At 36.5% G+C, this 15,552-nt stretch overlaps 1 protein-coding gene across 3 annotated transcripts in view; it reads left to right on the top strand.

Moving 5' to 3' along the window:
- Positions 1-15,552, top strand: part of PHTF2 (putative homeodomain transcription factor 2) — a 118,915-nt gene that overhangs the window by 20,373 nt on the left and 82,990 nt on the right. For 2 of the 3 annotated variants that reach the window (XM_059396966.1, XM_059396965.1), the window contains exon 2: positions 9,116-9,195. In XM_059396966.1, coding sequence (XP_059252949.1) covers positions 9,151-9,195 — 45 coding nt within the window. In that variant the 5' untranslated portion in view covers positions 9,116-9,150. Of the gene's footprint in view, positions 1-9,115; positions 9,196-15,552 lie in introns of those variants that run through there. The other variant, XM_059396967.1, reaches the window with a different exon arrangement.

Raw genomic sequence — 15,552 nt, 5'->3', positions numbered from 1 at the left:
ATTTCTAGGAGGGGTTGAAGTTGCAGTTAGGTTAGATAGTAAGTCTTAGTTTGCTGATGTGGGGGTTAGAACAAGTGACTCCATTTTGAGCTTGTCTTTTGTTGTTGTTGTTAACATTTTACAACTGTATCTTAGAATATTTAAGTTTTACTTTTCAGTTGAGCCAGTAATTTAAACGAATACATTTAGTACTTGAAATAACAGGGTTTTTCTTCACTAAGAAAGAAGGGAAGAGTAGGTGGGGAGAAGAGAGGGCAAAAATTAGAATAGAAAAGGACAAAAAAGGGGTATGTGCAACTTAATGCCAAATACTTCAAAAACTAGAAGCCAAGGAAGGAATGAGGAGATACTTGGTGTATAGGACAAACTTTGTAATCCCAATCCCATATTCCAGAAGCCAGACTAAGGAAAGATAAGGCCTACAAAACAGTGAGCATGCTCACCAATACTCTCCAGGGAGGCAGAGCTAAGAGGTGAGTAGAGAGCAAAAAGTCAAGAAAAAATTCTTGAGAAGTTCCTACACACTAAAGCTGAACCTCACAGAGTGAGAGAAAATTGCCATTTTGAATTATGCTTTGATTATGGGCAAGAGCCAAAGCTGATGAAGGTACAATACAGGACACTCAATGAAATTTTAGCAGTGGCCATACTCAATCCAAGCTTAGGTCTCCCTTTTCCTATTTCCTGCATCTCTGGGCTACAGAAAAATAGATTTAAAAGCAGTATCCAGTTCTCAAACTGAAAATTGTGTGTATGTATGCATACACATACACACATGTGAGTATAGAAATAAAAATGGTTCCAGCTAAAGTGAGAAGGGTGTTGAGGTTGTCAAGCAGAACCTGTTGGATGTCAGAATAAGCGGGAGCTCAGTGTTGACTTCCCTGTGTTAAACACGATCAAGATTTAAGTAAAAAAAGAAAGCATGGCAGCTCTATAGATATGCCACAGGAAAGAAATGACCATGAAAAAGACTGTCCTGCATCAGAATAAAGTGTATCCCTGAAATAGAGATTACAACAAATGAAAGAGGAAAAACTGCTCAGGAATATAATACAAAAATTTCTGAAATGAAACATACATTTGCAAGTTGAAAGGTGCTAACTACCAGGAAATTTTTTTTTGAAATGCTTAAAATTGACTGTACCCCTGTTGTTCGTAACTTTGAAAATGAGAGAATTATTTTGGCATCCTGGCCAGAAAGAGAACATGACCTACAGAAGTGGGACAGAAATTTAGTAGGCTGTAGACTCCTCAATTATGGTCAATTCCGGGAGATGACAGAACAATGTTTACAAAGTTTTGTTGGGAGAAAAGGGTGACACAAAATTATGCCCAACCGTATCCTTTAGATTTGGTTGGCTGCTAATAACTGTAGCTGCTGCCAGTCAGCCATATGATTTATATCGAAGTGATCTTTGAAAGGTGCTTTTTTTTTTTTTTAAGATTTTATTTATTTCACAGAGCGCATGCTCAAGTAGGGGGAGCAGCAGGCAGAGGAAGAGGGAGAAGTGGACTACCTACTGGAGTCGTGACCTGAGCTGAAGGCAGATGCTTAACCAACTGAGCCACCCAGATGCCCTGAAAGACACATATTTTAATGCAGTATACATTTGTTCAGTTTTGACAAATTTATATACTCTGTAACCCACCTCTGATTTTTAAATCTTGACAGTGTGTTTATGGCTTCTAAACTTATATCGCCATCCCTCATCATTATCTCTGGCTTCAGACTCTTCTTGCTACCTATTTGACTTTTTTATTTTAATGTCTAGTCACTTTAACAGGTGTAACATTTTTGTATGTACTCTCATAAACATTTTTTTAAAAATATGTGGCCATCTCAGAAAATGGCTGAAGCCAAAAACCTAGATTATTCTTTCTTTCCCCCAGCCTGCCTATCCTAGTCCATTTCCAGATCTTGTTGATTTTACTCACAAGTAAAACAGAATTGCCCACTTTGTGCCATCTCTACTGATTACACCTGAGCCCAATATATTGTTATCTTCTGCATGGGACTAAGACTTTCTTAACTAGCCTCACTGCTTCCAGTCTTAGCTCTTCAGTCCATTCTGTTCTCTATATAGCTGTCAGAGTGGTCTTTGCAAGACAGAACATCACTGCTTTCTAGAATCACTTCAGTAACTGCCTATCTTTGTAATAAAATTGTTTGCTATGACCTGTGACCCCATAGCCCTTAACCCTCTTTCGTACTTCATCTTGAAGTACTGTCACTTAAGTTCATTATACTAGTGTCACGTTGCCTTCCTTTCTGTTCCTTAAAAATACTAAGTTCAGGCTGCCTGGGTGGCTCAGTCATTAAGCCTCTACCTTGGGCTCAGGTCATGATCCCAGAGTCCTGCAGTGGAGTCCCACATAAGGCTCCCTGCTCAGCGGGGAACCTGCTTCTCCCACTCCTACTCCCCCTGCTTGTATTCCCTCTCTCTCTCTCTCTGTGTCAAATAAATCTTAAAAAAAAAAAAAACAAAAAAAAATACCAAGATCATTCCAACCGCAAAGTCTTTGTGTTTGCTCCTCCCTCTGCCCTCCCTCAATTAATTCTTCATGGAGTTGGCTGTTCTCATCCTTCAGATCTCGTTTTACATGTCATCTCACAGGGTCTTCTTTGACCATTCTTTTCAAAAGTTCTCCACTCTATCCCAGTCTTCTCTCCTTATGTCCCTTAGGGCACTTCTTCAGCACAAAATTATCTTGATTTTCATTTTCTATCTTTGCTCTTTACACTGTAAGTTGCATCATGGCAGGGACCTTGTTTCTTGTTCACTGTTGTATTCTCAGTGCCTAGAATAGTCCAGTATTAGTAAGTGTTTGTAAATAGGTATTTTTATTAAATGATCAGACACTGGATTAACTATCTCTGAATGAAGTAATGATTTTCAAATTTTATTCATAGCATTTTTGATGAGGTATAGTTAGGACTTTTTAATCTCTAAATAAAATCATTTTTAAGATTTTTACATCTTTAAGCCATTTGAGTATTACTTAGTGCATTATTATTTTGATAAAGAGTCCTGGACCACTTATTTAGTTAATGTTTCTACTAGAGGCCAGTAATAACATATCCATATTTGAATGGAGCCTGGTTGGTTGATGGTAAAAATTTCTTGAGAGTAAATGAGGAATTTAAACCTAAGTTAAGTGAATTATAAGTATTTGATATTTCCAAGTGGCACAATAGTTAAATAAAAGTATTAAATATTTTTTAAAAACAACACAAAAGAATGCTTAAGAAATTGTAGACATGTTGTGGGTATATGCTAATGTTAAAAAACCCTGAAGTTTACAAAGTTGGAGTAAAGGACATATAGGATGGGTTAGTTGTACCCATCAGGAAGTTCATGGATGTCTTTGTGGGTACTATTAAGATTAGAACTCTAGAGATTCTCTTAAATTTCACAATAACCCAAAAATGTTTTTGTACATGCAGCTTTAGAGAGAAGTTAATTGCCTGTAATTTTCCTTCTCAGGTTTTATCCTCTAGCCCAGAATACAAACACTATGCATTGGTGCCACGCAAGAAAATAAAAATTATAAATATTCTTTTTACGAACTGGTTGGTGTAAGAGGAAATGCATAGTTCTTTGTATTAGATCTCATTTTGCTTTTCATTCTTCTAAGATTGAAAACAACTTTAAACATGTAGTATGCGGTGTTTATTCTTCACAACATTTCCATGAAATCATATCCTCATTTCAGCTTAGAAATGTTCTAAGAAGTTGTAACACTTTATAGGTCACATGATTAGAAAGTTGCAGCCTTGAAACTAGATTTCCTTCAGCCTATACCGTGTTACCTCTACCAGAGTTTCACTGTTTTTGGTATCAGCATAAAAATTTTGATTTGACTGTTAGCATTTATTATCTTTTTAAGGGCAGACGCACTCTGTTCCTGGTTTCTGAAGTAAAAAAATTGGTTATTTTAGCTGTGGAGGAAGCAATGAGTTATATTTAATTATAGCATTTGGAAATGAAGTTAGGCTAAATGTGGCAGGTTTGACTTCAGCTCTTTTTCATTGTACTTTTTAAATCTACAAATAGTCATATATTGGTTGAGTGACATGTCAGTAAAAACCTGCCATATTTATTATACTTCACCATAATTTTATACCTCTTAGTGTTAGGAAAGAGTATGTTTTTGTGTTTATGCGCACGGTGGTTGTAGTACAAGAGTTGGAGCAGGTAGAATTTTCTGATCTGGTTGTTAAATTGGTTCATCTGTGAGGGTATTTTGGCTAGCAGTTTTAAATTTGGTTTGTGTTTAATATGTACAAAAAAGCTATAGGAGAATTCAGAGATAACGAAGACATTGGACTTCTCTCAAAAAATTTATGGTTGGGGTGGGAGCACATATCAAAAGTACATAAAAAACAAAACAATATACTAAGTATAATGGGAACCTAGAAGAGGATAAGCAATCTTTAGTGGAAGAATTTGGGAGAAACTCATAGAGAAAGTGGAATCTAGGAGGCCTTCTGGAAATCCCCGGTGTTTTGGAAAGAGGTGTTAATTTGGGTACAGAGGTAGCACAGTGTAGAATATGTAGTGTGGTTGAAACAGGATTTATGAGAAGATGGTAGCAGTAATATTGGTAAGTAGGTTAGGATGAGATTTTAGAAGGTTTGAGTATAATTCTACAGGGTAGTTGGTCTAAATGGCTTTCTAAAGGCAGTAGGGAGTGATCTAAGGCTGTTGAACAGAATAATACTGAGATCAGGACTTAGGGAGATTTACATAAACTACCTTTTAAAAATAAGTTTTGTTCCATTTTGTCTAAACATAGTTTTTGCTATGTCAACTTCTGTATATGTAATATTGGTTTAACTAATAGTAGTGTTTTTGGGTGAGTTAGTAAAGGAATTCAGAGAAACTCCTGTACATTATTGGAATTGTTAGTTGTGTAGCCTTTCTTGGTTTGTGGAATTTTCGGCTAGATGGCAAACATTCTCTTAAGTGAGAAACTAAGGAACTCAGAAACTTACTCAAAAGCACATAGCATTTAGCATCAGAACTTGGTTCTAGAACCCAATTCTCCTGATGCTTAGACATAGCTTTTTCTCTGCTCTACTTCCTCTACTGCATATTATAATGTCCTGGAGGATTACAGTCACGAAGGAGGAGACTCCTTTTTTTTTTTTTTTTTTTACTTTAGGATGTTTATATATACTGCTATACTGCTTTTCATATTTATTTGTTTATTTACTTAAGATTTATTTATTTATTCATTCGACAGAGTGCACAAGCAGGGGGAGCAGACAGAGGGAGAGGGAGAAGCAGGCTCCCTGCTGAGTAGAGAGTATCCTGGGATCATGACCTGAGCCACCCAGGTGCCCCTCATTTTTATTTAAATACGAGATTTCATAGTACAGATCAGTGCTGGGAGAGCCATCAGGCTTCAATACTTTTTGTCCAAGTCAACACTAGTAGGAGGCTTCATCTTGGAGTAAGTAGGATTTGAACTGACTTAAAAGGATGGATGAGTGGAGAAAAGGAATGAGAGTGACAGCAAAAGCAAGACGTCAGGGATGGGTGTAATTTGTTTCCGAGCACAGTAAGAGTCATAATTAGAACAGAAAAATTTGTTTCAGAATGAGAGAAATGCATTGTAGTATTGATAGACTGCCTTTTTTTTTTTTTTTTTTTAGATTTTATTTATTTATTTGACACAGAGAGAGATCGCAAATAGGCAGAGAGAGAGGGGAGGATGCAGGCTCCCCCACAGAACAGAGAGCCTGATGCGGGACTCGATCCCTGGACTCCGGGACCATGACCTGAGCTGAAGGCAGAGGTTTTAACCCACTGAGCCACCCAGGCGCCCCAGTAGACTGCCTTTTTTTCTAATATAGGGAATGGTTAAAAACCTGACCATTTCTTTGGCTACAAAGAGTACCCCTGGGCATTACTATATTTGATAGTGAGATTTCATAAAGGCAGACTTAACATACAATTCTCTCATTGTCCTCCTTTTCCTCTACTCAGGCTTTTGACTTCATAAATGCATTTTGTGTGATTCTTGACATGGTGTAAAGAGTAATTTCAGATGTTTAGACAAGGTGTAACGATTAAAGCAGTGTTAAGGAGAGAATTAGCTCAGAGTAACTGTCTATACCAAGATTTAAATGTGCCTACAGTTAGCTCTGTGGTTTTATAATTGGATTATTTCTATCTTAATACCCATCCTTCTGTCAGATCAGATGGTCAGAAAAGATTAAGAGTCTCAGTTCAAGGTACCCAGTAAGCTTTCTATGCTCCTTTCCCCCGCTGCCCTGTAAATTAACTTTAATGTCATAACTTAGCATTAAAACTGTTGGCTTGAACTGTCATGACAGTAGAGACTATAAACCTGTATTCCTGGACTGCCAGAATCAAAGAAGTTAGAAAGGCTTTGGAAATAATCTTAATTATTCATGAAATCATTTGTTGACTTATTCTTGTTATTTATATTCATGTAAAATTTGGGTGACTTTGGGTGTACTTTGTCAGATGTCTGATTCAGAACTCTATCTCAGCATGTTGTAAAACCTGTTTTAAAAATAGGTATGAGCCACTTGTGTCAATGAAAGGTTGTTGACACAATGGAAAAACTATTAAGTTGAGTTTGCAGAGCAAACCTTGCCATTACTGAAGAAAGACTTGCGTAAGTTTTTTTTTTTAATAGAATTTTACTTCTATAGATCCAGATAAATAAAATGTGTATAACATTCCATATACCTTGGGTCCTGTTATAATTGGTTTTCAAAATTTATTTCTAAGTGTAGCTTGGTATAAACCAAAGTATATTAAAAATTATCTTAAAGGATAATCAAAGATCATTTTATTTGAAGGAGGCAATGTTTTCCTCACTTTCATTGAAGCTTTTAAAATAAAATTATTAGTACTTATAAGCAACCACTTAACTATTCCCCAAATAGGTTAAATATCCCATATACTTAATAGATGGAGTGAATAAAAAAACCTTTCACATTTTGTATATGAAAGGCATGTTATTTATACTCTTGGGGGCTTAGGAGAGAGGATCTTTATCTAAGTAGATAATCTGGAATTTTTGTCAGTAAAGATTGGGTGATGTGAAGAGAGGGTAAAGTGAAAAGTCGATGTTCTCCTAGCTTTTGTACCTTTTTTGTAGTGCATTTGGCAAGGGTGAGGGGCAGGAGAGGGAAGAAGGAGAGTTCTAACCAGTTTGGAAAATATGTGTCTTGACAAGCATACATCTTGACAAATATAATGAAGGTACAATGTCACAATTAGTTTTATAGCAGAACCAATGAAATGTGTTAAAACTGATGAATTACCCCTAGACGTCTCCAGGACAGAAAAACCAAAATGGAAGATTTTAAATCAGTAGAGGAGAGCTTCCCCAAAAACCCTGGTGGGAGAAATGAAAGAAGCCACACCTGACTGAGAAACTTCAGTGGAGGTGAACTTTGAAATCTCTAAATACTCCATGTTCATATAGTTGGGAATTGACATTGTGATTTTATGATAGTCTGGTAGCTATTTTTATTTTACATGTCAACAAAAACTGATTGCATGTGTTCCTTTTCTAAACTGTTTGCAACGTTTTAAAAAAGGGAGTACAAATACTTCCAAGTTCCTGGCTTGCAGAATTTTTAATAAATTAATAATAACAAAAAAATTAATAGTAACAGTAATTATAACTGAACAACTGCTGTATATCCTGGACTGTGGTAGGCATTTTAGGTATGATACCTCATCAGTTACGGAAACCCTCCAAGGGATGAATAGGTAGTTATTCCTGTTGTACAAGTGAAAGAAACTGACATTGGAGAGATTAAATGACATCTTCAATATTATATATACTGGATAGTATTTGAATCCAGGTCTTTGACTCTATGCTTCTTTGGTGACAAATGCCAGGAAATTTGTCAGGAATTTCAAAACCTAGCTTGCTTGAATTTTGTCAAAGACAAAATTATTATCTTAGGAAAAGGAATAAAACAATCTGGTTCATAACACTGTCAAAAATACAGGCTTCAAATAAATTCTGACTTAAATTTTATTTTAGAGATTGATCATCTAAACATTTGACCTTCCTGATAGTTATTTTCTTTATATTTGAATCCTAATATGCTTCTGAGAATGATTTATAAACCTCTGGTATTCTGTGGACTCTGGGCAAACTCTGAAGCGGTAGCATCTAGCTGTACAGTAGCAGATCTGCGCGTGCTAGAATCAGCTCATTACGGTGTGTTACTCCCAGGATTGTCTCTGAAATCCTCTGTGGCCTTGGATGATCTTGGTTTGTAATGAGTTCTGGGGCACATGGCTGTGTTTGAACCTGTTTAGGCTCATCCTTAACTCCATACCAGAGGCACCCTCCGTGCCAGCCTGGTCTTATGACTATTGAAGTCATCCAGAGTTAACTGGAATCAGCCTGGAATTAATTCTCTCCTGGGCTAAGGAACCATTAGGTTTAGTATGCAAAACTGTTTTAGGCAAACACAAACAAGATGCTTATAAAATGGTCTGTGGTAAACTTCTAAATATTAGCAAAACTGTGATATCTGAAAAGTCTTCATAATAATTTTTCCTGTGTAATTAATTCTCATCTCAGTTTAGTATTTAACATAATTAAGTTTTTCCAGTTACTTGATTTTAGTTCAAATTGGTGTTTACTGAGTGCCATGGAATATTAAATATGATTATAAATTTTGGCATCTTTATCAAGCCATCCTTTAGCAATAGCAATTGGCATTAGTTCTCAGGTGGGAACTATAGCAAAACTGATCTGATACTGAGTGAATGAATTGATTTCTATCATATGTGAATTTTTAGATGAATTTCCAGTATAACCTGGGAAATTCTGATATTTATTTAAAAGGCTTATTTTACAAAATCCACCAGGTTAGAAAATTCAGGTGTTATATTCACATAGAAAGATCCTTTTATTATGGCAACTGATTTTTGTTTACCTAAGAAGAACCTGTTGCTAAAATAGTAATGAGGAAGGGTGTAATATAAGTATAGTCATACACCCCTTGCTCTGCAAGTAACCAGAGTGCTATGTACGCATGTTGTTCAGTCTCCTTTTGGAAGGTGGAAGTAAAGTTGTCTGTGTGTATTTCTCTCTTGCACAGCCTAAAATGACGAATGTGTGATTGCAGTGGAATAAATGGCGTCCAAAGTCACAGATGCTATAGTCTGGTATCAAAAGAAGGTAAGTTCATAGTCAAAGTTTTCAACCTCTTAAATATTCTTATCTAAAAATGTGTACATTTTCTTTTGGTGCTATGGAGTTATGTAAATTATTACCCGAAATAATGACAAATAGATTTCAGGAACTTTTAAGTGGAAGGGGGAGCAATTTGGTTTTCCTGGCCTAATTTTACTTCTAAAGAAGTTAGAAAGATGATGCTTAACAATGTTTTTCTCTCTTCCCTTTATTCCACATTATTAAAGTAGCTAGATGAATTATTTTCAGCTATAATATAAGCCAAATTTCCAGGATTCTGAATATAAATAACATTTTATAAAAGCATTAAATTTTTCTTGGGTGAATTTCTTTTGAAGCTAGATTAGCACAGAGCTGTCATAATTTCATAGCTGTTTTATATTGAGAAACTATAGTCTTACTCTGTTTCTTGTAAGTTACAGTTCAACAGCTGAATCCTTTTAGTGAAATAAAACCTTTGAGGACTCTATTTTTCAAACCAAAATATTAAACTGTTTATTTTGATGTTTTAGGATTAATTGTCATAACTAATTAACTAGCTGTGTCATCCTATGTTTCAAAATAAACTTTGCCAAAGTAATTTTTTATGAAGTGTAAGAGTATAAATGCCTTTTTTGAAAAAACAGTATTTACTACACTTGTGCAGGGGAGTTTACTCCTAAAGAGTGTGGTTTACACACTTTAAGATTTATGTTGTTTTATGTGGTATTTTCAATTTTTAGTGTATATAGTGAATTTTATTTCTTTTCATATTTTAAAACATTTTTGGTGCCTTATTCTTCAGGTCCCCATTTACAAAATATAGTTATTTATATATTGAAAGCTTTTCTGATGGGGGTAAAATCAGACAATTTGTAAATTTAGTTGAATTGGAAGTGATAATTAGAGTGCTTTAAAGATTAAACCTAAGAATACAGTCTGTCTTTGGATGTGTTATTTCTTTTCTGTGTAGAACATGCCACAGATACACACTATCACATTTCATACAAGGTACTGATTTGGAAGTACGGACGTTGATCATACTATTAATTTAGTCTTTTGTAGTTCTATGTTAGTGTCATCTTTGCCTTTAAACTTCCAATCTCCTTAAATGTAATTAAATAAAACTAAAAATTATTTTGTATTTCCTACATAGGTCTTTGAAAGCTTTTCTCTTAATGTCTACTTACAAGAGTTAGTAATGTTTCTTGAACATCTTATCTATTTGGCTTTTTGTGTTAAACATTTTGAACTTCTCTGAGGATCATTTGTAGAACGTACTAGACTGATCTTTCTTGGTAACAAAGGGTTTGAAATACTATACTTGCATTCAGTTAGCACACTAATACCCTTCTTATCTGAGGGTCATTTACCTAGTAGTTCTCGATATGTGCTACCAAAAAAATTCTCCAGAGCAACCATCACAAATGTCACAAATTATATCTAGCAAATGTAATCATGCATTTTATGGTAGTGAGCCACCAGAACCATTAACCAGATTTTTATTTGTTCTGTTCTTTAATATTGCTTTTAAATTTTATTTTCTTGAAGAAATACATGTGAATACTTAGAAAGATTAGTGTTTTAAGGCCTATTAAAAAAAAAAAAAAAAAAGCCACTGATACTATGTTTCTCTACCTTTATCCAGCCTCTGAGTTCTGCTCCCCAGAGGCAATTACTTTAAATTCTTTTTTTTTATTTAATTTTTTTAATTTGTTTTTTATTTGACAAGTAGGCAGAGGGGCAGACAGAGAGAGAGAGAGAGAGAGGGGAAAGCAGGCTCCCCACTGAGCAGAGAGCCCGATGCGGGGCTTGATCCCAGGACCCTGAAATCTTGACCTGAGCTGAAGGCAGAGGCTTAACCCACTGAGCCACCCAGGCGCCCCTAAATTCTTTATAGCTTAACTAAAGTTCTACTACTCCTCATCCCTGGTAGGGAATTGGGAAGGAAGGGTTGCAAATGTGCAGTATGAAGTTTTGGTTTTCTTTATTACTTTTGGGGGAAGGCTGACATTTGTGGGTTAGGAATCAAATATACTAATTGTGCTACAATACTGTAAACTAGGGTTGGCAAACTTCTTCTGTAAAGGGCCATATTGTCAATATTACTTAGGCTTTGAGAACCATAAGGTTTCTGTGACAGTTACTCTATTCTGCTGACTTATAGTACAAAAGCAGCTATAGGTAGTATGTAAGCAAGTGAAATGTATGGGGATGATTATGTTCTAACAAAGTAATATAAAAACAGGCAGTTGGCTAGATTTGGCCCACCCGTCTTATCTGTGCTCTAACATAGCCCCACACAACAAAGAATTGCCCTGCTCAAAATACAGTAGTGCCCTGTTAAATTATATTGACTGGGTTTTTTTTAAGAGTATTTACTTTATGATTTTAAACCTTGCTTTTTCTTTCTTTTTTTTTTTTTTAAAGATTTTATTTATTTATTTGACAGACAAAGATCACAAGTAGGCAGAGAAGCAGGCAAAGAGAGAGAGGAGGAAGCAGGCTCCCTGCTGAGCAGAGAGCCTGACTCGGGGCTTGATCCCAGGACACTGGGATCATAACCTGAGCCAAAGGCAGAGGTTTTAACCCACTGAGCCACCCAGGCGCCCCAAACCTTGCTTTTTTCTTGATTATTCGTTATAGATGTTACTTTTGACTTCTGACTGTATAATAAAGATTTAGTCCCAGTCTTCCTTCTCCTAGTCCTCCCAAATGACTACAAATTTTCTACAGATTTTGTTGAAGTCAGGGCTTCTGTTCGTGTATGCATTGTTTATAACTGCATCATATAATATATTATGATACTTTCTGTCTGTGCAACTTTTTTCCTCTTTCGCTTGATTTTTCTAATTCTCCAAAGTCTCTGATATCCTTTTGTTGTAGTCTGTCATATTCAAGTATTCCAGTAGTTCCTTTTTTTTTTTTTTTCCCCCTTTTCCCTTGGGAATGGCCTCCTAGAACTATGCCCCATGCTCCACACCAGGAAGATTGTTCTCTTGTTACACCTCTCATCTGCCATCTTGGTATTCCCTTTTATCATCAGCCTAAGAGTTCCCTTTATTGCTTTTAAATGTAAGCTAACAGTGGGATTCATTTAATGTTTAATTTTAAATGAGAAACTAGCCTGAGTAACATCAGTGTGGCTGACACTTGATATTCTCTACTTTTTTAGTAAAGTTCAGTGTGTGTGTGTGCGCGCGTGCGTGCATAGTTCATGGAGCATTTCAGAGTTGCAGAGATGATTAAGTGTTACATCTTGGGGCACGTGGGCGGCTGTTGGTTTAGTGTCTGACTCTTGGTTTCACCTCAGGTCATAATCTCATGGGTTTTGAGAACAAGCCCTCTGCTCTTAGCAGGAAGTCTGCTTAAAGCTTCTCTCCCTCTGCCCCTCACCCCACTTGCTTGCTCTCTTGTGTGCTCTCTCTAAAACAAATAAATAAATCTTTTAAAAAAAAATAAAAGGAAGAAAAAGAAGTATTAAATCTCAGCTTTCAGCATGCCTGGATGGCTCAGTTGGTTAAGCATGTGACTCTTGATTTCAGCTCAGGTCATGATCTCAGGATGGTTGGTTCGAGCCCTACATCAGGCTCCATGCTCAGCAGAGAGTCTGCTTGGGATTCTGTCTCTCCCTTTGCCCCTTCCCCTTCTCATGCTCTTTCTTGCATGTGTGCTCTCTCTCTCTAAAATAAATTTTTTAAAAAAGAAATGGGCATATATTCTAATTCTGGCTTATGAAATGTGAAGCTTCTGGGACAAATCTGCCATCTCTTAAAAAGAGATCCAACAATAATAATAGTGAAAGTTTTATGACATTTATTGTGTTCCAGGCATTTTCTAATTGCTTTACATTTATGAACTAATTCAACATGGGTAAAAGGATGAGTTGAAAGAAAAGGTCTAGGGGTACCTGGCATCTTGATCTCCAGGTTGTGAGTTCAAGCCCCGTTGGGTGTGGAGCCTACTTAGAAAAAGAGAGAGGAAGAAGGTCTGTTTCCTGTTTCTAGACTTTGCTGGGTGAGGCTTTGTTGCCTGAAGCTATCCTAGTAACTTGTTCCCAGGAGGGAGCTTGTCAGCAGGCTGGGGATGGCAACGGTGACAGATGGAAAGAACCTGAGGCTTTCAGGAGTTTTGAGCCACAGAATTAACTATGGAATGTCCTGCTTGGGAACTTCTTATTGTGAGAGTTAATAAATCCCTTTTTTTTTTTTTAAGTCACTTGAACCAGAGTTTTTATTTCCTCACAGCTGAAAGCATTCCAGGTGATACACAAGAAATGAATTCTAATGGGATGTGGTTTCCCATGTAGTCATCTTTTGCCTATGGATGGTTATAGTAGCAGATAGCAAATTAAGGCCTACCAAAATAGAAATACTGAGCCTCAGACAAATGGGTTTATTACATTTTCTCTATTAATTTTTTTCTTGAACCGTGTTCTCATATGTACTATTAAATCTTTAATGTGATTTAAGGCTGCTGTGACTCATAGTATGTTATGGTTGAAAGAACATTTGAATTTGATATTGTGACATCTATCAGCTTATAATATTGAACATATTACTTTATCTCTCTGAGCCTCAGTTCCTTCTTTTGTAAACTGAGGATAATCATGCTTCCCCTATGTGCCTCACAGGGTTATGAAGGAGCAAGTCTATTTTTAACTATGATGCTTAAAAAGTTTTTTAAAGTGGTTCATGAGTTCTTTAATAAATATGAAACATCATTCTTAAAAATAATATTTATGTATTTTGTGAGGTAGGATATAATAGATGAAGAATTAGAGTGGTTTTCTGTACTGAACAGTTTCTTTAATAACCATATTTATAGTGCAAGTATTCCTCCTTCTATGTGGCCAAAGAGGTGGTTATAGGGCTACGACACGACCAGAGATGGTACCTCAGCTCTTTGGCCACAGTAGTTGGCCCAGGGATATCTGATAACCCAACTCTCCTTGTACAAATGCGTTTTCAATTTATTTATTTATTTATTTATTTATTTATTAGAGAGTGCACAGGGGCACATGCAGGGGGTGGAGAGCAATGGCAAAGGGATTGGGAGAAACAGAATCCCAAGCAGGCTGGAGACCCAGTGCCGAGCCCAACCCGACGACACTCAGTTGTACAACCCTGAGATCATGACCTCAGTGGAAATCAAGAGTTGGCCACCCAGTCAGCTGAGCCACCCAGGTGCTCCTAACCTTTTTCTTTTTAATTAGAGCTGATGGAAAAGTCCCTTTTGCTTCTTTGAAGGAGCTACAAGGATGAAAGTCTGCAGCAGCCAGAAGAGAATGAGACAACACCAAAGTGGGTCAGGAATTGGTGGTAAAAAGAGACACCACAGGCCAACATGGTGGTCTAGTCCCTGGATTCACTCCACTCTGACATTCACTTCACCCCTGAACTTTGAGTTATTTTAGCTATGGAAGCCAAGAAACCCCCTGTTTTTGTTGATGTGAATGTGTTTTGAATTTTTACTTGTAAAAGAGTTCTGAATAATGCAGAGGCCATATATATATACATTTTACTGAGGTATGACATACTCAGAAGACCACACAGATTTTAGACTTACAGCTTCATGGATTTTGACAAACTGAATACCTGCTTGTGTTCAGGACTGTTTTGTCCTGTTTGTGTAACAGAGCTCAGGTCTAGAAACCATGTTTCCAGCTCTGCAAATCCCCCCCCCCCCCGCCATTCAGTCACAACCTGCCCTCTTTGAGATTGATCACTGTATGAGGCAGTATATCTTCATGGGTGAAAAGAATGTAGGTTTTGTGGTTGGAAAGCTGAGATTTGAATCCTTGTTCTTGAAAGCCAGTATGATTTTGGACAGGTTGCTTAATATCTGAGTTTCACTTTCTTTGTGCATATAAATGCAATTTTTTGGTATTTATTTGAGGATTAATTGATGATATATGTAAAGTATTAAGCAAAATGCTCCACGGGGTAAGCCATCAATAAATGAAAGTTATTTCTATTATTATTACTTCATGTTCCCCTTACTTATCAGATGAATTGCTCCTCAAACTTACCAGAGTGCTTTATTTCATGGATTTTAAAAAATCTCATGAGGCTAAAAAAAGATCCTTGCTCTAACTTATAAATGAAAAACCCAGAATGTCAGGCTTCTGATACTCAGTGCGAGAACAGTGGTATTTGTTGACATTTGCTGTCTAACAGTCATACAGTAAAGTCATGATTAAGTGTAGTTTATAAAGCCCAGCTGTCTTTGCTGCAGTCACTGGTCATGTTTTCCATTTCTTCCTTTTTACTGTCACTTACTTGCCAAAAACAAGACTTTTCCTACCAGAAATAGGTTGGTTAGCTTAGTTACTAAAATATTTGCCTTTTCACTTAAGATCCC

This window comes from Mustela nigripes, chromosome 4 (assembly GCF_022355385.1).
Source record: "Mustela nigripes isolate SB6536 chromosome 4, MUSNIG.SB6536, whole genome shotgun sequence".
Taxonomy (NCBI): Eukaryota; Metazoa; Chordata; class Mammalia; order Carnivora; family Mustelidae; genus Mustela; species Mustela nigripes.
The sequence above is the reverse complement of the archived record's forward strand: the minus strand, read 5'-3'. Positions and strand labels throughout refer to the sequence as shown.